Source organism: Corvus cornix, chromosome 4, assembly GCF_000738735.6.
Source record: "Corvus cornix cornix isolate S_Up_H32 chromosome 4, ASM73873v5, whole genome shotgun sequence".
Classification (NCBI taxonomy): Eukaryota; Metazoa; Chordata; class Aves; order Passeriformes; family Corvidae; genus Corvus; species Corvus cornix.
In genome coordinates, this window is record NC_046334.1 from 63,926,614 (window position 1) to 63,952,600 (window position 25,987).

A 25,987-nucleotide genomic window follows, 5' to 3' on the forward strand; every position below is an offset into this window, starting at 1 on the left:
TACAGGCATTTAATCAACTAAATTGTGAAAGTATTCAGGGTAAGATGGCTTCAGAAGTTTTGGTTTAGATAATATAATGCCATAAGCCTGAATACAATTAATGAAGGCTAATTTGTATGTATTTTGTATACATTTTTCAGCCTACAAACCAAATACTTTTTATTGTTGTGAGAAGCTAAGCATATTCCTTGTAATCATCGGAACATACAATCATATTATTAAGATATTCTAGTTAGTTAATCACCAAATACATTACCTGGATAAAGCTGATAAGAACCACTGTGGTGCCACTTAATCAAATACTTCAAGCCCTTCACTGAAAGCCATCCTTCTGAATCCATACCAAGTTCAGCTGAAATGTTCCAGAACCCATTGGGTGTAGATTAGTCTGACTGTACAGCACATTGTTCCTCTGCAATTTTGGGATGAGGGACGCTAATGCATTTCCCCACAGCAATTCCTGGTAGCCTCTAACACCATTCTAAACAAATTGATTCCTTACCCTCGTGGCTTCAAGCAGGGGGAAGCAATAGTATACTTAACACAAAGCATTATAAAGTGCTACATAAATAATTTAAAGTAAAGACCTTTTGCCACTGCTGCTAAAGGAACTTGAATTATTTATGCTACAGTGGAACACAGCTACAGTGAGCATGCACCACCAGCAGAACTGACAAATAAGTCACATACCTGTTAAAGGAAATAATCCATCTGTATCTATAGTGTAAAAAGCATAAACATTGTTTTATTTTGTACTTAATTGCGAATTTTTTGCCTTACCTTCAGTTACTTTTTAAAATACAGTTTTACATTATTTATTACTGCAAACATCAGATTCCTTTCAAAAAAGGTCTTTAGAAACATTTTGCCTTATGAAAATTCTTTCCAAGTGATGAACATTAAAAGCAAAAATCAGCAGAAACTACAGCAAAGTAGCATCAAAAAGATGTGCATATAATACCTGTTAGGCTGAAGTATTTGGAAATAACAGACTCCAGCTTTGTGGAACTGATCTCTGCAGGGAATAGCAGGTAAGAACTGACTCGGACATTCTCACTAGCTCAGATACCTCACCCTCTCTGTCTGGGAGATGAATGATGACGGCACTTCTGTTATAGATCTTTTGACCTTAAGGTTTTCCCTTTCTAAAGTGCCATCCAGGTATAAATAGCAAAGTCAGACATTAGCTGGAGACTATTGATCATCCCCGTGACAATTCAGATGGCACAGTGCTCAAATCATCAGGCACAGCCTGCATGCTGTGTACACACTCCCACTGCTCCCACAGGCAGCAGCAAAGGACAGTTTCTGAGGTGGGAAGTAAGAGAAACCTGCTAATTACAGGTCGCTGTAGTAACATAAAATGGTTCCTGTACTCCTAGAGCATAGGTGCTGCAGATCAGTTGATCTACAGCAGTAATCTTGCATCTAAACATTATTACAGTTTGCATTCTGATTGCCTGCAATTCATTACACAAATCAATTACAGTTAAGAGCTGCCACTGGTCAGCACGTCTAGAAACAATGCTAATTTACACGTTTCCTATCTTGAAATGCCCAAGTGCAGAGTTTTGGCAGATAGGAATAACCCGGCCTTGCACAAGCTAGGATGTAAAATATAAAATAAACAAAACAAGGGGTAGATGGTTTCCAGGGCCAGGCTCTAACATAATAAAAGCCATATGACATAAAGCTTCATTGACTTTGGAAAGAAAACATACAGAGAACTGTTGTGCCTCCCACCATACTGAAGGGATGTATATAAACATATAACTGCTTTTTACACATGAATTTTCTTCCCAAACTAAAGGTTAACAACAGTATTTATAGTATCTAGTCAATATGTACAAACACTAATATTAATTAGTAATACAAAGCAGAAGAGAAGGTTCTGGAGAGACCTCAGAGTACCTTCCAGTACCTAAAGGGGGCTAAGAGAGAGCTGGAGAGGGACTTCTGACAAGAGTATACAAAGGGTAATGGCTTTAAAATGAAGGAGGGTAGATTTAGATTAGATATAACAAATTTTTCACTGACAGTGCTGATACCACTGGAACAGGTTGCCCAGAGAAACTGTAGATGTCCCATCCCTGGAAGTGTCAAGGCCAGCTTGGATGGCAGGGGAGCTGGAACAAGTTGACCTTTATGGTCCTTCCAACCCAAATCATTCTGTGATTCTTGGATGATAAAGATTTAGTCTAGGACAGGAAGTATGCAGTGCTGTACTAATAGTTACACTGGTGAAAATTTCTTTAAACTAGACATATCCTAAAATGTCTCTGTCTGTGGATCTATTTATGTATTAGTGAGTTTACGGAAAACTGAAAAAATTTCAGTGCTGTGACATATTCAATGAAAGTAAAAGCTAGAAAATGTAATTCACACATGAATCAGAACTTTTTACTCCATGCAGCTCAAAATGAATTAGGAATTTATTTAATTTCACTTTTTCTGGTTACAGTCTCTCTGGCTCCTATTTTTCCAACCCACTACCTGGGTATTTAAGCATTGATTCAATATTATCCAATATAGTTCAACTACCAGTTTTCACACAAATTATACCCCTTCTTAAGAACCATTTAACAATGAAAAGAGAGTTCATATTAAATTCTGAAGTAGCTGAAAAAATACGGAATACAACTCAGCAGAAAATTGCACATAGCTTCTTGGCTGCTCTTTTACCTCTGCGACCTTACACAGCCCTTAGATTTCATGAGTTCAAAAAACTGTATAGAATTAATTGTGAAAATGGTTACCTACAGATTTGGAATAACATACAAAAGTCATATTGGAAGAACTGAAAATAAGTGGAATTTTAAAATAAATTTTCAGCTGGAAGGACAAAAAGATTGAAATTATTATTGTATGAGTACTATCACAGGAATTTCAAAGTTTGGATAAGCACCAAAATAACTTTCATTAACATAGAACAAGAACCCTGAGACAAGACACAAGTACATTGCATTTTACCCAAAAAAAGATCAATCAAACTTTTGGTCCTCAGCAACTATATACACAAACAAAAAGTCTGTGGTCTGTTTTGATTTTTACATCAAGCAGGTAACGTGCAGGGGGGAAAAAAAAAAAGTATTTTTCCCAGAAAAACACAGGCTACATTTTAGAAATAGAAAGTGGAACAAACACTATTATTTTCTGTTTTGTTGTTTTGTCACTTTGCAGACAAGAGAGATAGAACACAGAGTCTATCTTCTCATCCAGACAGAAGTACAGTAAAGCATTAGACTGTGTCAGCAGTAGAGAAGGAAAATGCCTGACAAAGCCACTGGAAAATGGCTCTAGCAAAAGGACCAAAACAGTAATGTTTTTCTCAAGTGCAGTTTTAGTCTTGCAAGGAATCGGAAATTAGGACATGAAGAAGTTTTGTAAACAGTATTGCAAATTTTCATTTACATTTGCATGTAATTTAAAAAAATTATCCTTAGCATTCCAAATATTTTTTCCAATTTCACTGCACTGATTACAGCAACACAGCTTGTTCCCTTTTGCCCTTTCTATTTAATAAAATTGTCTTGTAATGTTGTCAAAGAATAGCAAATGCAAAAATATGTGAGTTTCTCTGCAGGCTCAAGTGAACCAAGTCCTGCCAGAGAAGACAAGGAGAAAAGCCATCTCCTGTATACCCTGAACTATAAAAATTCCTTCATTCCATTAAGGAAGCATTTTTAAACTGTTTCAATTAACTTCAAAGCTTCAGAAAAATTGTCTTCTAATGTTTAACAAAGAGTGGACATCCTTTAAAACATTAAAGGCATGTTAAAATCAAAACAAACAAGCTTATGTGCAATAAAGAGGAGTTTACTTAGAAGTACTCCAGAAGTGCAAAAGCTCCATGCTGGGATTTTACAAATATCAAATTACTTACCCCCTTCTCAAAAAGGATCACACTTAACAAAGTTCAACCTCAACAAATGTACCAACACAGCTTACAACTTAGAAGCCAGAACAGCTCTTCAAAAACAAAAGAGGTATGTAAAGGACAATAAAACAGAGAATGAGATTTTATCTACCATCCAATTACACAGAAGTCTACCAGCTCTGCCTCTTCATTATTATGAATGAAGAAGCCTAGTTATAATAAAAACGTGCATATATAAATGTACCATAAAAAAATATTATGCAAATAAACCAGTGAAAGTATGTGAACATAACCCTGCAATATTTTCACTGGCACAGTTCCCAAAGCAGTCGCAGAGCTCTGCACCACCTTGGACTCACATCTTGTAATATATCACATAATTTACCACATATTATGTTGCTTAATGTGGAAAATTGATTACTTTTCATTATAAAGTAAAAACAAGCTTCAGCTTACCTCCATCAGAAACAGTTGCTGACTGCAATAAGAAAGAAAAAAAGAAGTGTTACTGAAGTTTCATGGCAAGTATCAGAAATCTTTGAGCTTCACTTAGTACTGGCAGTGCTAGCTACTTTAATCATCTTACTAATAACATAATATTAGAGAGGAAATTCTAAAGAAACCAGCTGTTATTTCTCACAGGTGTTTTCTTCCCACCATGAAATTCACCCCAGGCCTTTCAACCACTACTGTCCAGGGATTTGATCCCACTAATATTTACTGGAAGATTTCTGCTGTGGCAGCTACACTGCTTCCAAAAGTCCTTAGATGGGCAGAGACAATCGGCTGGTACTTGTGAAAAAGTAGATACTTAAAACTGACCTGCAGAGACTTAAAATGAAAACAATACCTCGTGCGCTTTAATTTGCTGTAGTATCTGGAGATATGCGTCATTAAAATGAAAATTCAGTGTTTTGTCAGTCAGGTAACTCTGAAAACTTTCCCTATCAGTCACTTGTGACTGCCACAGACACACAAGGATATTCAGAGTGTTTGCAATAAGCTAAAACTAACTTCCAGTAAGAACTCCACACCACCTCTACCTGTACTGTACATCAGATTTTCAAGGACAACTAGTATGCTAGTGAAACGTTGAAGTTTATGCACTTATCTGCCCTAAACTTCTCAACTTTGATCACAAATTACCTCAAGGCATCTAATACCTCTGTAAATCCAAGTAGTGACCATTTCCCAAATAGGTACTCCAATGCTTGAAACTTGACACTCAGCTGAGTGTAGTCTGGAGGACGAAAGCTTTTTAGAGTTCAGTTTAGGTTGATTTTTTAATGACTACTAGAAAGTATTTTTATTTCAGTTTGGGGAATCTTTTCTTGGTCATAGAAAGTGTCCTTGAACCTTTAGGGAACCTTCTAAATAGTTAAAAAGAAACTCTCTTCTTTTGTACTGTCCATTAAAAAGCTAGGAAAGAATGCCCTACAATATCTACAACTTCTTCAAGATCAGAAATACACAGAGGAAGAAAAGCACAAATATATACACAGTTCAAGTTAAGAGCTACCTCTTCATAGTTTGTATTTTTCAGCCTTGGCAAGAAACACTCCCACTCTTCTTCAAAATCCACAAAAACCTTTAGTAATATCTTCCCCTTTCTTTCTTTCACTGCAGGCTCTCAGACTGCTGTTAACACTCTCTGAAGAACTTGTTACAAGTAGTTGTGGCCTCACCATTCGCATCACCACCAGGAGAGGATCTGATCTAGTCTTTGACACAAGTATTCTGAGACTTAAAAAGTCTAAACTAACCCCTATTGACATCATTTCTCTGGTGCTAAGTTCAGATAAACACAAATACATCTCTCACGAAAAAGATTTTAAAAAACCAAAAAAAATGGTGACACTTCTTGCTTAACTGCACAAAAATAAATGCTTCTGGATCTGTGAAGCATAATAATATAATGAAAAGTATATCCAAGCATCTCCCTTTAATAGCTTTGTTTCAGGTATCAATAACGTAGTTCTGGTTACAATTCTTCAGTGGGCCTTAGGACATCTTTTCTACTTCTATTTTGCACATAAGTCTAGTGATCATGTTATGCATTCAGAAGCCATAACTTAATTCATGTTTGTAATTTAGAAAATTTAATTTGCATTACTAAAATCTGGTTTATAAATGTGATTGCTTCTAATTTCTTAGTCACATCACGGTACAGTACAGTTAGTGAATAAACAACTTCAATGTAATTTCTCAAAGAACAAAGAAAAGGATGACTCAAAGTAAAGTAATAGTATCAGTTTACACATTAGACAGAAAAAAAAAATCAAAGTACTTTCAAAATATCTGTATTTTAGGAATGGTCATTTACTTTGTCAGCTTTCATTAACCTAGATTCAAACCCCAAGTACAATTCTTCATGCTTTTGAAAGGTATGAAGCAAAATTAATAGGATTTTCATGATAGCAGAAAGAATATTCATACTATTTTTATCAAAAACTGGGAAGTTTACAATTATAAAATATCATTTTAAAGGGGAAATGGTGCAATTTCATAGAAAAGCTCAATCATTAATGGACAATGAGAGTTTTATCTCAATCAATTTAGCATACGTTAATGCAGTGAACTTTCTACACACCACAGGTTGGTTTTGTGTGTTTATTTGAAATGCTTTGTCTACTGCCATGTTACATTACATGTACTAGCATCTTAAAATGTCTCAAAGAAAGGCCTTAGTAGATTTTATGTTAGATCATTTTTTAAAAGCACCTATAGGAGGAAATATATTTTACATTACAGAGTCACTAAATATACCTATTGTGTCCCAAGGATTATCTGTTTATTTCTATGGATCACAGAATAAAATCTATTTTAAAAACAGTTCTTTAAATTCATCTGTGTAACTAAATCCACCTAATTCAATAAAACCACCTAGAAACTGAAGCTTGTAATTACTGTGTAAGAATTCACAGTAATATGTTCAAACTACGTTTGTGAGTACTTAGAAATCTCAGTATAAACCTGTCAGAAATTGCATGCAGTCCACATTCAGACAAAGAAGTTTCTCTTCTAAACTGTTCAGCTGAAACTTGTCTAGATTTGTCTTTGAAAAGTATAAGTTGCAAGACCAGATTTTTTTAAATACTATGATGATCTCATTTTGAAAATACACTTTATGTTGGGGGCTGTTTTTCATTCTTCAGCACTCATGTTTCCCACCACTGGAGGCTCTTCAGGACAAAATTTGATCTCCTACACCTAAAAAGTTTGATTATTTGATGAAATTTAACACTACACACATATTAAGAACCACCTATTGAAAAGCATATGTATCAGAAAGCTATAAAATTGAACAGCTCCTGTAGGTAGCCATTTCTGAAACAGGAGGAAGGACAGGACATGACTCTGTGCCAGTTAGGGCTAATGTGAAGATTTTTTAAAAAGTATTTAAGCGTTTAATTCCAAATGGCAGAACACATATGTGGTGAATGTATATATGAACTATCATCCAGAGATAAAATCTAATGGCATGAAACCATCAAATCTTTCACAACCAGATAAGAACTGAAATTAGTTCTTCAAATTGCCCCAGTTACCAAATTGGTTTAGGAAAAAGCCCATGGTATATGCCAGGAGTCTGATTTATTTAAAAAATAAATCTAATTTAGGAAAGCTAAAATGTCTTCCAGTATATGCCTTCATGGGAACTGTGCCTGCTCACATAGCTGGATTAGCAGCTGAGTTACACAGACACACACACACCCCCCACAAAGTTGGGGGATGCAACTCTGCTCCAGGGACTTCAGGGCAGGATCTTGATCCCTGTGATTCAAGAGAGAAGCTCAGTGCAGGGCCAGCAAGCTGAAGGCTGGCTTTCCAGCTACCATACAGCATAAAAGATCCTCTAGGTCTCTGTAAACTGGCAAATGCTTCAGCATATATTTGATAGCATAAAGTTCTGAATAAGAGAAAACATGTTAAATTTCCCTTTGCATCATCTCTCTTTGCTAGGTGGAAAAACCAGAAGGGCCTGTGAGCTTTTGATGTTGTGTTCAGGATCTGCTTGCAAAAAGTCCAAAATAATTTAATCTTATAATAATTATCAGGGAGAAAACTATTTTGTAAGTACCTAATATTTTTTCCAGAATAGAAGTAGACAACGTAGTACCTTGCACCAACAACAAGGTACAAAGGGAGAGAGGGCATAGAGGAGAATAATTCATAAGGCTGGAAGTTCATAAGGTTGGAACAGGTTATATCTTTTAGCTCTCACAGCCTGTAGCCTGCTAGATGTGTGCACCACTGCATGAAACTTGTCTGGTGACATCTTTCAGGTGACAGAAACTCTTATCCACTTAGTTCCATCTTACATGTTCCATTTCACATGGATCAGGTCCCAGGGAAGTGACTAAGTACTGTCAAATTCTGCCATAACAATATCATGCAGAAAACCAAAATATACCCTACATTATATTATGTATGCCCAGACATTATATTGAGCAAATAAATCCATGTGTACAGACTACCCAGGTAACACAATACAAAAATGTCCTTTTACTCCACCTTGAGATTTGTCACTCAAGTTGAAGTCATGCTCAAATACTGGAGTAGAACAAAGGGAAAGAGGGGGATACTGGCAGGGGTGACACATACTGGGAAATGCCAGGCCTTAGCAATAAAATGGAGCAACATGAAATCATCTGTGCTATTACAGTGGGGGTGAGTGCCTTCCTGAGTCAAAAAAGACGTCTCTGTTTCCCACTCCTCCTAAGACACAGAGGGTAAAATCTGTAAGGAGAGTGAGGACATATTTCTCTCTCCTATTCTAACAATGACAAAATCATAGACTAAACAGAAATATCTATTCCTTTCTTGGGCATCCAGAAAGATTCAGGAGAAAAGGAATTAAAAATGACCTGTCACCTTTCTAAAGCACACTTTCTTCTAATACAGGCATCGACTTCTTGCTGCATCCAAAGAACTCTCTGACTGCTGCCAGAGTCTGTTTTTACACACTATTTTACTATAGTCCCTGTAAATAAGCCTTTCAGGTTACAATAGCACACCTATCTCCACCAACCTTCTAAACTAATTTCCTCATATTATTTCAGTGCAGAGGATAACTCCAGGGAATCTGTTGGGTTCTGAAGATTTACAGGCTGAATACAAAGAGCCAACTTTCAAACATTCTGTCACTTGTCTCAGGAAAGCCTATCACTCAGTTGACCGTCTGCTTGCATCTAACTTTGTTCAAACTACTTCTTAAATCACCTGAAGCAACTTCTCCTTTTGCCAAGGTAGGAATTATGAGCAGATCCCAAGGTCTTCAGTCACATTACTCCAAGATTTACATGATATACACATATTTTTAAATATATTACAGCATCAACATAGTTCATGGCATGAACTCCAGTGTTCTCTGGGAGGGTGATCATGTCTCAAAATCATGTCATACAAAATATGGTATGTACAGTTCTAACATTTTAAATAAAAAATAAAGCCATATTACTCATCAATTATTGCTAGATTTTCCTTCTAATAAATAATCTCAAATGTACTTCTCACCTAAAAAGTAGCATAACATTACAGGCTTTTTGTCCTCATTTCAAAATATTATTGCAATTAATTTCATGATTTAGAATTCTTTGAGAAGAGTGCCCCTTCAGAATGCCACTTAAAGGAGGACTATTACACAATTTCACTTTTCAATTCTCTACCACCAAATTGCATTTATAACAGTTAACACTTTAAAAGCATTCTGCATGTAAGAGTTCTGAAGAAAAAAATACTGTGCAACTACTGTACAATAACTTTATTGAATACATTCAGTATATTTTTGTCAAATATATGAATATATTAAAACAATAAATGAAGAATAAATGATGTGACATTTGGAATTCCTTTAAGAAATAAATGTTCAACTTTTTACCTCAAACAAAACCAATCCTATCACATATAAACACAGTGCCTTAAGTGCCAAAACCATGCCTAAAATTATTTTTATAAAGATATATACAAGATATATACAGTCTTACCTAAAGATATAATATTGATATAATGGTACAGAAAGCATATACAAAATACATTGCACATAATTAAAAAATAGGCACACATCATAAACATACTGGGTTTTTAGCTTTATACATACTGGGCATAGTTCATAAATACATATCAAAAGCTCAGTGTTAGTTGGTATAACAAGATTACTTTTCTCTGAGAATAAAACCCAATGTTTTCATTTACAAAGGAATTTTAACTCAAATATTTTAAAGTAAAAAAGCTTAAAGGCTAAGCAAAAAGCATTCTGAAGCTGATACCATTCTTCTCTAATTTCTTGCCAATAACAATAGCCTATTCTAATTCCTCACTGCAACAATGCCTTGCTTTAGCTAAACATAATTCATATCACTTACCCGCTCTTCGTAAGAAACAGCAGTTATTTTTCCTAGCAGTACTCTTCCTAAATTCATCTTCACTTAATATGGAAAAAGCATTTCCTTAACACGTCGGCTTCTCAAAGATTAAACTAAAAAATTCAACGCTGTTCCATGCCTGTACATGCCAGTAAAGTTTAAAGGCATTTCGTATGAAGTTCTATTTTACTCCCTTTATGTTACCAATAGCAACAGGCCAATGCAGGAAGCTGTGGTTCGTCAGGGATTCAGATTAGATCTCAATTATCTCTCACCAGAAAAGCTTGATCATTTTATATAAATCATGCTGATTGTATTTTAGAACGTTTCCTATAACAAATCAGGAAAATAAAATGACACTGAACTGTGTTATAGTCCTGTATTCAATAAAACAGATTTCCAAGACAGTTTCCAAAAAAACACTAGTTAATCCCCTAACGTTAGTTATAGAAACATTTACATAGTAAACCACTATTTTCAGAGCTTTACATAATGCAAGCCAGAACAAAATAGGACCTCAAACGGTCCATTCTGCTTAACTTTTCAGTGGTTAACACTATAAACTGCACAAAAAAATCTGCAATACAAGGAGACTTGGCGTTATTTCATTAAACCTAGGGGTAGCCTCTTGTCACTAAAGACAAAATTCGTCTTTCAGAAACCAACTGCTGTTCTGCCCTTCCTCCCTCACGACCTGAACCTGTGCTCAGCTGATGTCAAGAGAGTACTGTGCACAGAGCCTCAGGAACAGAGAGCAAAATAGGCTCCTTGTAATGTAAGAGGGAAGTGCAATTCACTTGCCTGTGACAGCAGTGTCTTCAAGAGACTCTATATGGAAAGTACAGCATTTCAGGAAGTTTGCTGCTGTCCACAACAGTGGTAGTACCTAAAGCATTCACTGCTGACATTTTTAAAGCAATCAGAACACAATTTTCTGCTAAAAAGAAACACCAGAACTGCAAACCGGGAGTGATTAGTGGGCATTTTTATGCTAGTGGGATATCCTTAAACCCTAGGTGGACGTACTAGTAGTCATTCAGGAAAGAGGAACTTTCTCCCTTGTTTAGTGAAGCATGTGGAATCCCCCTCATGCATAAAGTTCCTAGCTTGAGCCCCTAATATACAAACAACCCTCTGAAGAAGGCAACTATTACTTGGAACTTCTTATAAAGAGAGAAAATGAGGAAAGAAAAGAGCCTTCACTCAATATTCCATGGTGAGACTGACTTGCAACAGTCAGTATGTAAAAGTCTGCACATCTTCCCATTTCTGCATTCAGGATGAAGAGACTTGGTTAACAGAAAAACTCAATCGTCTCAATTTAATTTACAGTGATCAGGGAAGAAATTTAATTCAGTTGCAGATGAAGCCTATTTTAACCAGAATTTTCGTGGCATAAGCCAATTGCTGTGATGGACAGTTAATTTTTTGATTGATTATTGTTTAAATAGGCACACCACTACAGTAATGAATGTTCCTACAAGTATTTAATACCATGACAAAATGCAATGGAAACAAATGGGTGGGTAGACAGGAAGAAATGTGTTTTAAAAATTATAAATTACACCCTCTGTTACTCTAGGATTTCAGAAGCAAGTGTCCTATGACACTTGCACAGATGAACAGTTTTACTGTGTGGATAAGTATTCAAAACGTAAAACTTCAGAAAGAAAAAAATGCCAGAGCTGTTTAAATACTGCATTTTGTTTGACACTAAACTGAGTGGGATGCAGAATGTATTTTCATTGCCAATACTTTAACCAAATAGCAACACCATTACAAACAATCAGGTGCATAATAATCCTTACAATGGATGAGTAAAAACCACAAATGGATCAGAAATGCTTGAAGAACTTTCCTGGGAACACCCTTTTGGGGTAACACAAAACAGGACTTTTATGAATAGCACTTACTCAACACTCAACCTAAATCCTCTAGGAATCACCTAGAAAGACCAAAAGTACTAGTACAATTTTAACAGGTGAGAATGTTGCCCATAAGAAGGAGTAAGAGGAAAATACCCCACACGCAACAACAGGATGTAGCTGCAAGATCAGCAGCTCACTGGAGCAACTGCAGTGTTGGGAACACTGTGGGTGGGCAATGTTTTACACATTCTAGGCACTCACACTCAGCATTATAAACCTAATAATCCTTTAGTTTAAACAGACATTTAGAACTGTTGATTTTGTTTCACTGAACTAAGCATTGCACATCCACGTTTTTTCCATACAGTGACTCCACTAACACTGAAAAATAACCTCTACCAATTAGACAGCAGCAGTTAATGATCATGGCTATGAAGTGTCATGTGGCACTGAAAGCTCTGTAAAAATTCATATCCCTCTACATTTTCATAGCTTATTTCAGCGCTACAGATATAAAATCTTGTGATTTTGTGTAGCATACTTGTATATCAGGCAGGCAACTCAGAGGTCAAAGGTCAAAAGCAGAAGGAATGTTAATTTGAAAAGCTATTAATGGAAAGTGTTAAAATATGGTACAACAGCTTTAAAAGCCTTATTCAGATATACCAAAGATGACATTTGTAAACCCACATCCATCTGCTTAGAAGCTAAACTGTGGGAAGGGGTAGCGACCCCAGATAAGGTTGATCTGTTTTTCTCTCCTACCCTCCCTCCACTTCCTGCTCATATTTTCTTTTGTACATTTGTTTTCAGAGCAGAAAAAGCTGAAGAGAAAGACAGAATGACAGGGAGCCTGGATAAGTTTTAACTTGTCAAAAGATGAACAGGATTTATTATATCCCTGGCTCCTAAAAGAAGAAAACACACACAAAAACCACCAGGCAACCAGAAAGAGGCAATCCCCTGGATCAGCTCCTCGTCACACTGAGTCCTAAGCTAAATGTGACATTGGCAGAATGCACCACCAAAAATCTTAAATCTCATCAAGTACTGATTTTTTATTATGTCATATTAAAGTAACAACAACTTGCATGACAGCCACATGTTAAGAATATGATTTAGTTCACTGACCCCAGTTACTGAAATAAAAAGCAGGAGCATCAAAAAGCCTACACATAAATTAAGAAAGCTCTGCCATAAAATAAAAAGCTTTTTCCCCTAATTTTCCAAATTTTCTGTAATCTGTCTAAATATAGTTTTGTCAATGATTTGTCAGCTACTCAACAATAAACAGACCCCATATGTGCTACTGATGAGAAGAGGAAAAATTCTCTCATTTAGAACATTGTGGATTCCCTCTATGAATTTTGAAATAAGAGTCCTTCCTATTCCAATGCAATATTAACAAAAATATTTTGAAGCCAAACTAGCTGGAACTTGCTCGTGTATAAATAACTGAAGTAGAAGCTGCCTTGTCAGACACTGAGACTTCCCCTACAGTAAATCCCGCGAAGCAAAGGGAAAGATGCAAACGACTGCTCCGAGTGCCATCTGCTGTCTGCGGCGCTGCTCAGACTCCTGTGCATGTTTTCAAGGGCTAAGCTCAAGGTTTGTCATCCAGAAATCCACTCTAAAAACAAGTATTTGGTTCTACAAGCCATATTTTAAACTTCGAAAAACAATTCTAGAGGACTGAAAAATGAAAATAAAAAAATACAGTTTTTCAAAAATGCTTGTAAACAATTCCATTTTTATTTTCCCCTTCCGTTGATAAACATTTTAAGACAACTGAATTCTCCCCACTAATAAAAACATGCAGAAACAGCATAACTTGCACATGCAGATAGAAGGTAACTTGCAGTCCCACAGTAAACTAAACTCCATATTAAAGAGGATATGATTAAGTGACACATCACTGAAACACATTTAGTCACTTCTGAATTTCCTACTACTGAAGATGTAGTCCCTAAAAATTAATGGATTTTGAGGAAATCAATGTAAAAGTGAGCAGGAAAACTACTATACTTCAAGTAAATAATGTATATAATATCTTCCTATGCTTTGTAATTATTTACTTTCCTCCTCATTTTAAAATATGAAAATTTTGCTGCCATACTTTTAGCATTTAAAACAATTTTATTCTGAGATATATAGACATAAAGAAAAAGACTATAATGTCAAAATTTGATGATACAGCTAGGACACTTACTTGCAAAATAAGTGTTCTCTGAGCAAGAAGCCAAAACTGATCTAAGTCTCTACACCTCAGAAATTTTGTGTTCTATAAATACCTTAAACTTATTTTCAGTTATTTTAATAACTCACACCATCTGGATTCTGTTTTATTGGATAAAAATCCAGCTGGAAGAAGAAAAATCCCTTTAGGTGCACAACTTTAAAAAAAGCACTCTAACAATTAAAAGGTAACATATCTGTAACGACATTTTTGCTTTACGGAAACACCGTGCAAGTATAATAAAAATTAAGTGAAAGATTTGTAAAAAAACTTAGAGAAATATCTGTATATCTACCACACTCATTTTAAAAACAACACAATGCTGCAAAAGAATTTTAAACATGGCTATAAAAAGGGTGTATTCTTAATTTCATAACAGAGCTTATATAGAAAGTCAACTTAAATACTTATACTTACAAACTTTGTCTCTTTAAAACCTCAATGAATCCTTAGAAGCATAATTTATCATATTTCACTGCAAGATTTCTTAGCTCGGAAGACTACTCATTAAACCATATTCCTGTTTTCTGCTCGCTTTAGACAAACAAAACTTTATACTTACAGACACTTGACTATCAGTAAAAGTTTTCTCCATGTATAAATAGTTTAATATCTCATTGCTAAGAAACAGTCCCTTCAACTTTATTATTACGCTCTTTCTGAACACATATTTACTTCTTCCAGAGTCCAGTAAAAAAATGAGGCTTCTCTGTCTGTTGCCCTATCAACACCTCTCCCATTCTCCTCCCTCCCCAGCACATTCCCCGCCCTCAGTACTGGTTCTGTATCTTCTCATCAAAAGGAACAGGCAGCTTTCAAAATGGTGTTTAGGCAGGTCCTGCGTAACAATGAAGCTTCTGTAAAGACAGCAGCACTGCTGAGGAATCTGCTAATGTAAAATACATCCACTGAGGGCCTACAGGACACTGTTGTAAAGGTTTGTCCAAACTTGTTTAAGGATTGAGTCAACATCGCTTTCTCATCCAAAGTATTCTCTGTTTTTTAATACATTCCCCTTTGATGAGCATATTACCTGAATGAACTAAGTCACCAATCTCTACTAAAAATAATTAAAATATAATCTAAAAATAATTTTTAAAAAATATTGTTAGAACACGTAAGACTCACAGCAAATTTCTACCAGTTTCTGGCATGTATGTACGTGTCTCTCAGTGTGATTACAATCACATGTATGCATATTGTGCAACCTATCTCATCCTACCAAAACTCTCTGTGTTCTTGTGAGTAAGCAGAGCATTGGCATTTACAAGGAACATGTTCCAAGCAAAACATTACTCTTATAATTTTCAATACCACACCTACTCTCTAGACAGACCCACAATATCTGTGCAGTTTCAGAAAGAAATGCATGCACTTTCTGCCCAACAGTAATCCTTAAATATCATTCTTCAGCAGTTCCTTGGTCCAGAGGGAAGCTGAGGATGGGGTTTTTACTGTATTTTTTAAGTTTTAGAAGTACACGTGAGATGCTTTAATGATTTAATAGTGAATAAAAAGCAGTAGTAAATAAATAAAAAGCACCTAGTAGAAGCTATAGGTGATTCCTTTTTTCCTTTCTTTTTTTCAACTTCACTGGATGGATAAATACATGAGGACAGTGAAAATTAAGTGGTACGAACTCCCATCCAAAATCCCAGCAGTTTAAGCATGAGAGAGAATCAGAAACAATTTACAGATGCTATCGTTTGTGCCGTATGTATTCTGTGATTATGCTCTAGAAATACCAATTCAGTTCATTCAATAAAGCCTTAATTCATTCCCTAACATCAACCAGGTCTCATCACAGAGCAAATATCCCTCCTTAAATATTATTTTGTCATGTGACGTGACAAAAAGACATACCAGGTAACAGGAAGAGCAGCAAGGGAGGGCAGGAACAGAGAGGCACCAAACCAGTCACGTAGTTCCTCATTCCCACACAGGAGCTGCCTGGACAATCTCTTCTGCAGCTGCAGCAGCAGCTCTCGGCAGGGCAGCAGAGTCACCTCCCACAGCGCTGCAGCACAAACAAGGAATGCTCCCAGTGCCCAGGGCAGGCACCCAGCACCAGGAGATCCTACAGCCAGCCAGCCCTTCACAACAACCTTCCACCAAGGGAAAGGCAGCACAGCTTCCTGTGCCAAGAGGACACCCACAGTCCCACAGCCAAGCAGAAGCACTGTCCACCCTCACATCTAGGAATATGACCAGTTCAGAACATGGGTTCATCAAACTCAGTGTTGTGTTTCCAGTAGTGGCCACACATGGAAGTCTACCAGCAAGCAGCACAGGGCAACAACTCAGACATTTCCCTGATTACAGTCACCCAGACTCCCGGTATTTTTAGTTCAAGAGATTTCCTGAACCTGGCATGGCTTGTCTCCTTAATAATCCCCAGTGGCTCTCTTTCCCAAATACTTGTCCACTTTCCCTCCAGGACATGCAAATTTCTTGCATCCACAGCACTCAGTGGTGAGGCATCCCACAGACCGACTCACCTCCTACATGAACAATCGTGTTCTCCTGTTTGTTTTGCTCCTGGCTCCAGCTGTCTTTAATTAATGGTACCGACTTCTTGTCCCGAAGGAGAGAGTGAGCAGTCAATCCTAACTACTTTTCCTATCCCACCCATAATTTTCCACTCTTTCTTACACCTTTCTAAATTTTTTCTTCTTCTAATATATCAGACCATTTTAAAATAAAGAGACCAGGTATGGAAAAACAAACCACAGGTGTATGCAATGGAATCATTTATTCCATAATAATCCATAGTACAGGATTTTGCTTCATTACTACTGTACTGAGCTGTTGTTTACATGCAACTCTCCCTTATAACTCAAAGACCTCACTTCTGAGAAGAAACAGTCTGCTAAGAAACATATATATCATTTGTTATATGAAGCTAGGGCTATTTCGCCTCATTTGTATTACTTTACATCAATCTGCGTATATTTTCATCTGCCATTTTGTTGCCCATTCATTCAATCTTGTAAAAGCTGCCTTGGTCTCATCTTCAGAGACTGCTCTTGTCCTTATTACCTGGAGTAACTTCACCTCACTGCTCACCTTCTTGGGAGGAGCCTTAAAAGACGCCCTTGAATCAACAAATGTAATATAAGAAACTGCAGCAAGGATCAGCCTTAAGCAGCAAATAATTCTGCATTTTAGAAACAGACCCCAGTGCAGAAATAGTAGCATTATTCTGCCATAATGTCACATGCCTCAGACCCAGAAGATGGAACAGTTTCAGTTCAAAGAGAGTAAGCCCAATTTTAGAAAAATGCTAGGTTAGGGAGAAAGACACCCCTGAGAGGTTGCCAACCAACCAAGAACTCCACTTGTGTGAGCATGGACTGTTCTGTCACTGCTCAAGGAAACCAGAACCAAAAAATGCCAAAGCCCAGGACCTTGTATTGCTGATCTAAGGAATACAACCCCTCTGTAGCTTCAGATGGTTACTTGAATTTGCTCACCCTGGCTGATCCTTGTAGTTCCATGAACTGCAGAGGTATTTACAGCCTGTGAATTCACCTGTGTCCCTTTAATCACACATCTTAAGAATGGCAGTACTGGCTACTACAAGGAGATTAATTTATACAGAATACAAGTTTGTCTCTAGTCCCTGAAAGCACATATCGTGTCTCTGGTTCTGTGACAGAAATGGGCTTGCGTTGGAGAGCCAAGCCTGGAGGCAGTAAGGATTGGACAGCACATGAGTGGCAGGGTCAGACAGTCTATTGATTGCCTCCTCAAAAAGAAATTTCTCCATATACTGCCACCTGCCTTTGCACATATGGGGACCTAATTCCCTACGGAATCCATCCTAGGCAACACTGTTGGTTTCTTCTCAAGCACCACAGCATGGGGTGAGCACTGCCATGATGAGCACTGCCATATGCACCTCAAAAAAAAGTAGAGATGAGATCCAGCTCTCAGCACATTCTCTGACTACTCTGCTTTTTACATGCAAATTTACATGGCAAATTCCTCCAGAATCTGAAGAAAATAACCCAAAAGTAGGAGAAAAGAGTAAAAAAGTAGCATTACTGAAGGACGGTCATTTTACCAATTGCAGTAACAGAAAATAAATCCCATTATTCTCAGTGTCTGGGGAAAAAAATCAGTTTCACTCTGGATTGTATCTAGAAATAAGTATCTCAAATTCACAATAAAGAGGTTGCACACAACTGCTCATCTGTTGACCAACCCAACTTTGTCAGATACTTTACAAAACACTGTGAGGAGCACAAGAACCTTCCATAAAAAAGACTATAAATGTAAACTTGAGGTACTGACAATCTTTTAAAAGTTATGGTATAGTATAAAATACCAGCAAAAGCTTAACAGTAATGCTGGTGTACAATCTGTGAAGAACAATGAAATGTATACTACTAGCATGATGTTTCCTTCTTCAAAGAGTAACAACAGATATAACTAAAGTACCTGGTAAGATCCCACATGCCAAAGTAAAAGCCTGAAGATGATCCTCTAGAGCAGGCTGGAGAGTCTAAAATTCTTAATAGAGCAGTCTGGAGATCTAAATGTGAAACCAAAGGATGCTGCTGGACAGTGTGACAGTCCGGACAGTGCAATCCCCTGCCTGCCCCCGTGTCCTGGCAGTGTTTCACTTACCAGCACAGGTGCGTGGCCACTGTGCAGCCCAGCAGGTGAACAACTCCAGCCAGGACTGTACCAACCCAGGGTCTGAACAGAGCAGAAGAATGCCTGGCACAAACCCCAGGATGCTTTCAATGTCTTACTGATCAGCTCCGTGACCACATCAGTAATTCAAGGTAAAAACATCAATGTGTAATGTCATGACTAATTTACACTATTTAAATCTAGATATCATGGTTCAGCAAGACAGTTTGAGCCAGCATAGCAAGAGACTCTGAAATCACTAAGCACACCTCTCACTGTTCCAGAAGCTGACCCCTGGTGCAAAGGGATAAGAGGAACAAGAACCTCATCTGTGGGCACAGATCCATGAGGCTTCCAACACAGCAGCATCAGGGGCTGCTCAGTGTCAGACTTCAGAATATCCATATATAAGACTGGATTAAGCCTTTAAGAACTCATTATCAGCACGCTAAAAATACAGTACTGCCTTTTACATACAAAAATGGAGATTTTCTCATGTGTGCACTGTTTTTTCACAACTGGCCTTTCCCCCACTTTCATGAAAGCTGACAGAAAAACTGCCTATTGATTGGTTATATCTTAGATAAAAATTAGGACAAAATATTGCTAAAGATACAATACCTAAAGGGGGTACACAGTGGAACACATATATACTGGCAGCCCACAGCAAGTTTTCATAGCTTTAACAAATTGGTGAAATCTAAGACAACACTATACATTCTTTACAAATTTTAAATTCACTATTATAAGCTGAGAAGGAAGAGGCCTCTTGACTTAAATCATGTACTTATACTCGCCATAGTGGTGATGTCGTGGCCATGGTGATGATCTAAGAACATCAGTAAAGCAACCTCTGCAGAGAGAGTTAATACTTTTTATTAGATCATATGAGAGGGTGGGAAAAGTTTGGGGCATGTTTAGATCTTCTTGTCTGATTTTCCTACTAGCTGGTCTAATAGAAGCTATTATCTCCCTGTGTAAGCTTTGTCTGATTATTTAAATCAGTCAAACAAAAACAGGTACCCACTTAAAAACTCCTTATTAAGTCAAATGAGCATTTAGGGGGTTTTGCCACCCACAGATGCCAAAGCTAATATCCAGCAGAGACATGTCATTCATTAGTATAAAAACCTCATACCAAAGAGATGTGTTGTATGCTTTCAATTTGCAGATGAAATGCAAAAAGAAGTTGATTCAGTAGAATTAACAAAACAGAAAAAAAATCAAGCATTATTATCGATAATAACACCTAATAATACTACATTGTTAATGGTTATAATTAAGATGGAACATTCTAACAAAAGTCCTCACACTGCTTTTTAAAAAGAATACATGATACATTCCAACTTTGAAAACATTACTAAACTCTAGAAATTTGATAGAACAAATGTTGTTTATCATATACAATATAGTTTTAAGGTTTCTGAAACCAGATGAGAACAAGAAGAAAAGTTGCAACAGCCATCTTTTCTTGTCCTGATACTTAGTTAAAAGAATTAAATCATCTTTAAGTTAAAAAATTTCTCTGCATTAAATGATTATTTAAGAATACTTAAAGAACTTGACACTTGTTTCCCTATGAGATTATATCTCTCTTTATACTACTCTGCCCTATTTTTAACCACAGAGAAATACCAAAAGTACAAGTACCAAAATGATTTTCAGGAAAAAACAGGTTTGAATGTTCCTCTTGGTGAGGAGGAACCTAATTTTTTTGTCTTCAAGAAAATACTGCAAGGTTCCCCCATTTTTACAGACTTCAAGAAAAATTAAAAGGTAAGTGGAATGGGCTACAGTTGAAAGTGTTATGGAATCTGTTTCCAAAACTGTTGATGAGTAAAAGAATTCCAATTATTGTGGCTAAGGTAAATTTTTACATAGGCAGTGTTCTACTGTCTGCGGTCTCACAGAGACACCTTTAATGTGTTTATAAATTTATAAACATCTTTTCCAGAACTGAATTGTGCAAGAGAATGAGAGTAGTGGCATTCACCTACAGGGAAGAAAAGTGGGAAGAAGAATAGGATCATGCCCTCTCATTCAGCCAAATATTAAATAATCATAAGGTCCTTGTAGCTTAAGTTACACCTTGAAAATATGAACCAGTAAATATGCTAAAAAGTAAAACTGTGGTGCAAATCACAGAATGTTAACATGGTTGTTAGTGGACACTATTTCATAACAACAAATTATTCACATAGGAAAATTTATTACTACATAAAAGATAAATCTGTTCTTAACAAAACCAGATTTCTTATAATTTAATAAAGAAAAATTTCTAAATATCTTTCGTGTGAAAAGAGCATGACTGAGGCACATACTAGACATGCTCATTTTCTGAATTCAATTTACAGGATAATTAATCACAATCAGCCCTGCTGTGAACAAGCACAATTTCCACAGTTCAGAAATAAAATTGTGCATTTTCTGTTTTGTGAGACATTTTTCCTACCACAATTACAGCATAACTGCACCATTAATTTTTCACTCTCACCCCATTTTGATCTCTGCATATTTAAAATAATCTTGTATACTAGTTCTATTATTAAAAACAGCACCTAGACATTAATCCTAAAAACTTGTCTGTTTTTTTCTATGTGTAATACAGCTTCTGCAGGTAAGAAGAAAATGCTTAAGGAGAGGCAACTCTATCATTAGTTCTAACCTTGTAAGAATTCTGTCTGTGCATGTATAGCCAGACACAATCTAACAATTTAAAATAAAAATGACATTTTTCTGGTGAAATCATGTTTTTATTTATTAAAGTATCTATTAATATGCTGTATTCTTGGACAGATCTTTTTAAAAATAAATAAATAACAAATTTCAAAGAAATCACGCCACCTTATGGCAGCAGTCGGCAACACGGACAGCTGGTACTTCACACACTGTTCGTACTTCAATAAAAAATCCAAATACAGCCTTTTTAGACATGTAAGCAATGAACACTGTTCAGCAAATGCCCATAAAAGAAACTCCATGGAACCTACTTACACTGCTCAATTTAGAAGATTGTGGATGCCAGCAGGAATCAAACCCACAAGCTCAGAGAAGCATATTAACTTCCAAATTTCATGTTTGGATTATTACCTTATCCATTCTGCTAAGGTAACTGGAAAGAACACAAAAGCAAGCAAGTAGCCTATACAATATGTTCATGGTCATTATTCCAAAGGTGGAGTCTCTAAGAATTTCCTGCTATTGTTATTTCCTCTTCCAGCAACCCTAAATAGATGGCCTGAAATAAACTAAACATGTACTAACAATATTGTGTTCTACTACACTTAGTGTAAGAGTACTTGGGACAAGTGCTGAAGCAGCAGTGTTAAAGTTTGAGCCAAAATTAAAATACCCCAACACCATTTTTATTTTGACATACAAAGCTTTTGAAATTCTCCTCTGGATTGCTGTTTCTCCTGGTGGATGGGATATCTAGGAGTTCATTCTCTTACAGCACGCAGAGTGAAAAAAAGATTTCAAAGTGAAAAGAAGCAGTTGTACAGAGAACAGTCCACACCCACATAGCTACATGTAGTAAGGGCATTCATCCAGATACAGATTTTAATACAGACCATTCCTTTGTCCAATTCATATTGTGACCTAGAATGAAAGTTTCCCCTTCCAAAGTAACTGCAGTAACAATGAGGATGTTGGGACACAGATCGACTCTTAATCCCTCCTGTTGGTGCTACTCTGTTTACATACAGTAACCAGTACCAACTAGGACATAATGAGAGAAAAAAGAGCTTTTTAGGCCAGTAACTATGGTATCTTTCCAAAATTAATGGAAAGTTCCAAGTGCCAATTTTAATGAATATTTATGCAATGTAAAACAGCTCCAACAACAGAAATTACATTTTATTCTTGATGTTTAAAACACTCAAAACACAAGATGTGCAAAAAACCTGCAGGAAATTTCCATGTAGAAGACGGTGGAATGAACCATGTTTTTCCTGCTGCATGTGAATTACTGGCACTAGACTCTTTGGTATTCTGAGAGAATTCACTCTTACTGCAACCAGAAATTCTGTCAAAACTGGTAATATATAGCAACAAGCTTTTTCAGTTTAGAAAAATCACCATTTTCTGATTAAGAAAGATGTTGTTGGATGGTTCCCAAACCCCTTTATCCGGAAGTTCTTGCTGTGTTTAATTTATGCACTTACTTATTACTGTATTAAAGTTATGAGTGCAAAGAAATGCAAAAGTATTTCCTCTGACAAGAAAAAAAAGCAAGACACTTAAAAACTTCAGACAACATAGAAATAGACCACTATGAAAAACAGAAAAATCTAAAAACATCTGAGAAATAAATAATTACAGTTCCTACCTGCATTCCCTAAGCATGCCAGAAGTTCCTCCATATATTCTGCTCCCCAAAAATCCACTGCACTGAGCTCCCTTCTCCTTTAGTTCAGAGTCACTGAAATGCCATTCTTCCTACATTTTCCCACAGCAGAAAACTCAGAGTGTCTCCTCCTTTCCTCCTCCCATCTCAAATGCTTTTTAAACACCTCCTTCCCATTTTGAGGGCTCAGTGTGCCACATTCCCTCCCATGCTGAAGAGTGGTATATAATATGTATTCCATGGCTCTTGTGCCAAGAGCTCTGCACAGAATTTGTTTCTCCCCAGTCACCAGCCTTCCTCCAAATAAGCACAGTAAAGGGGTTAGGGAAGAATTTGTCCATTCAGCTTCACATCACTGTGGGTCAGGTTTTCCTGAGGAGGCACGCTAGGAGAGAAAATATAATGAAGCCATATGCCTACAGGTGGTTCCTACAGCAGAACAGGAGGATGGCTTTTCATTCCTTGTTTTCACCAAAACCAATATGGTTTGGCCACTCAGAGCCAGGCATCAGCTGATGTTACACCAGATGTAAAATAGCATCAAACAAACAAAACCAGAATATGATGAACATTTGATTTTTCTATGTATCATGATACATTCATTTCTAAGACATTATGAACACTTTGATCAGCAAAAGTGTATTGTTTGTATTTACACAGGACCAAGTGTGATAGGAAAAATAAAGTCAGAATTCCGCACAGAAAGAATGGACACTGCTGGCACCAATGTAACCTATTAAAGAAATATTGAAAAAGACAGGTTGATACCTCAAATCTGTACTCCCCTCACAAAAATATCATATGATAGTAAGTAACTTTATTACACTAATATATTACTAACTTTCTTCCAGCAATTATCAGCTTTATCTAGTGTAAGCTCTCTAAGACTCACTTCTAAATTTTAAGTGAAAGTTAATTACCTCCAGGTCATCCAGAGAGCGAGTAATACTAAAGCGCTTAGATCTTCCAAATGATCTTCGAGCAGAAGAACGTGGGGGCGGAGCCTGATTTAATCCCATTGAACGTCCAAATTTTGCACCCTATACAAAACAGAAAATACATATTAATTTACTTCTTTAATTCTAGTACATTGCTGATCATAGTGACAACATCTGAATTTTAAAGAAATGGATTTGCAAACCTGTAACAGGACCAAAGTTTCAAAACAAGTTGGTCATTTGCCATGCCCCTGTAAAATCACATACTAAAATTCAGTAAAGTTGACTTTTCCAGTCTCAAGTCAAATATCTTAAACGTTCATCATTAAGTTACTGTATAAACATGAGTGATCAGTTAGGTTCCTAAAATGTACCCATGATATATGTCCCTAATAAAAGTAAGATGATCCTAGCTCTATACTGTCTTAACTGGAAACTATTTAACTACAAAATATTTGGGTTTTCTATAGGAAATTACCATCCTAGAAATCATCTCGCCCAGCTTCTGTTGGAATGTTTCTCCACATTTTTAAAAATCTTACTTTCACTACTCTTGTTTTAAAGCCTTGGTACTGCGAAGTCCAACTTTTTAAATCACACAGTACAAAATTGCAGGAACTTTTGTTCGGAGGAAAGCAACTATCTCAATTGGATGATCCATTACTAGAATTGGTGCTGCAGTAATTAAATCTAATGGTTTTCTCTTGTACCCATAATCATACTCTTTCTCTTTAAAAAATCACCAGATGTCAGTTAAGCTACTCAGCATGTACATATCAAGTTTATGCCAAATGGCAAAGTGTAAGCTTAAACCTAAAATTAGGCACACAGTCAGTGACTGGTGCTAAGCAGATGTACATAAACTCACTACATTACAAAAACTTGTGATTATGTGCCTGAAATTTTGGATTCCTTTCATTGTAACATTCAGTGTGAGGAAAATTCCTCCCTGTCTACTGATCCTTTTTGCTTTAGAAAATAAAAGACTTTAAATCAGAGCAAATTCCCTTCTGTTCCATGTCAGCATCTTTCTTCATTATAGTAAGCTTAAAAATATATTTATTAGTACTTTTATAATTGCTCATTTGGCAGATTTGTAATATTTATTAAATTTTCTATTTGTGTTCATTTCTTCCTTTGGGCAAGTTTCTGTGCTCTGAGTTCTGAAATATTTTGGTCTCCCTCCCTTTGATCACTCATTGGAAAGTCTATACGCGTCACTTTAATCAAAAGAACAACCACAAATTTCACATCCTCATAACCTCATGCCAGCAACCACTCATACAAAGCAGAGAAGAGCAGCCAGAGCATTATACAGCCTCGGAGATGTCTGCCTGTTTGCTAATTCCCATGGAGACAACACTGTTCTATAGCAACTGGGCTCTGGCCATCACCAGTGTTATCAACAGATTCTGTTTACAAGCTCAAAGAATTGTCAAGACAAAACAGGAATCTGGATCCAAAGTATGAAGCAGGGTTCATCCCCTCAGCAGGCTTGAGAGTCCAACTTCATTCAGTGATAAAAGTGATCCATTTTTCCATCAAATCCCTTTCCCTCCCAATTTTCAATTTACTAAGGTGTTTTTTTATTGGCTGAGAATTAAATTGGGCAGGTTCTGCCAAAGAAAGCTGGAAATCTGGTAACCGAAGATTAGCTTCCAAGGTTTTAAGAGAGCATTTAAAAGAACAGTATAAACAAGCTAAGATGGCTTTT

General features: G+C 36.6%; 1 protein-coding gene across 8 annotated transcripts in view; it reads right to left on the bottom strand.

Annotated features, from left to right (window-relative positions):
• Positions 1 to 25,987, bottom strand: part of RGS12 (regulator of G protein signaling 12) — an 86,639-nt gene that overhangs the window by 40,622 nt on the left and 20,030 nt on the right. For 5 of the 8 annotated variants that reach the window (XM_039550546.1, XM_039550550.1, XM_039550548.1 and 2 more), the window contains exons 3-4: positions 24,256 to 24,375; positions 4,334 to 4,355 (exon numbers count right to left, since the gene is read on the bottom strand). In XM_039550546.1, coding sequence (XP_039406480.1) covers positions 4,334 to 4,355; positions 24,256 to 24,375 — 142 coding nt within the window. Of the gene's footprint in view, positions 1 to 4,333; positions 4,356 to 10,242; positions 11,025 to 14,908; positions 15,044 to 23,317; positions 23,464 to 24,255; positions 24,376 to 25,987 lie in introns of those variants that run through there. The other 3 variants (XM_010401996.3, XM_010401995.3, XM_010401994.3) reach the window with 3 other exon arrangements.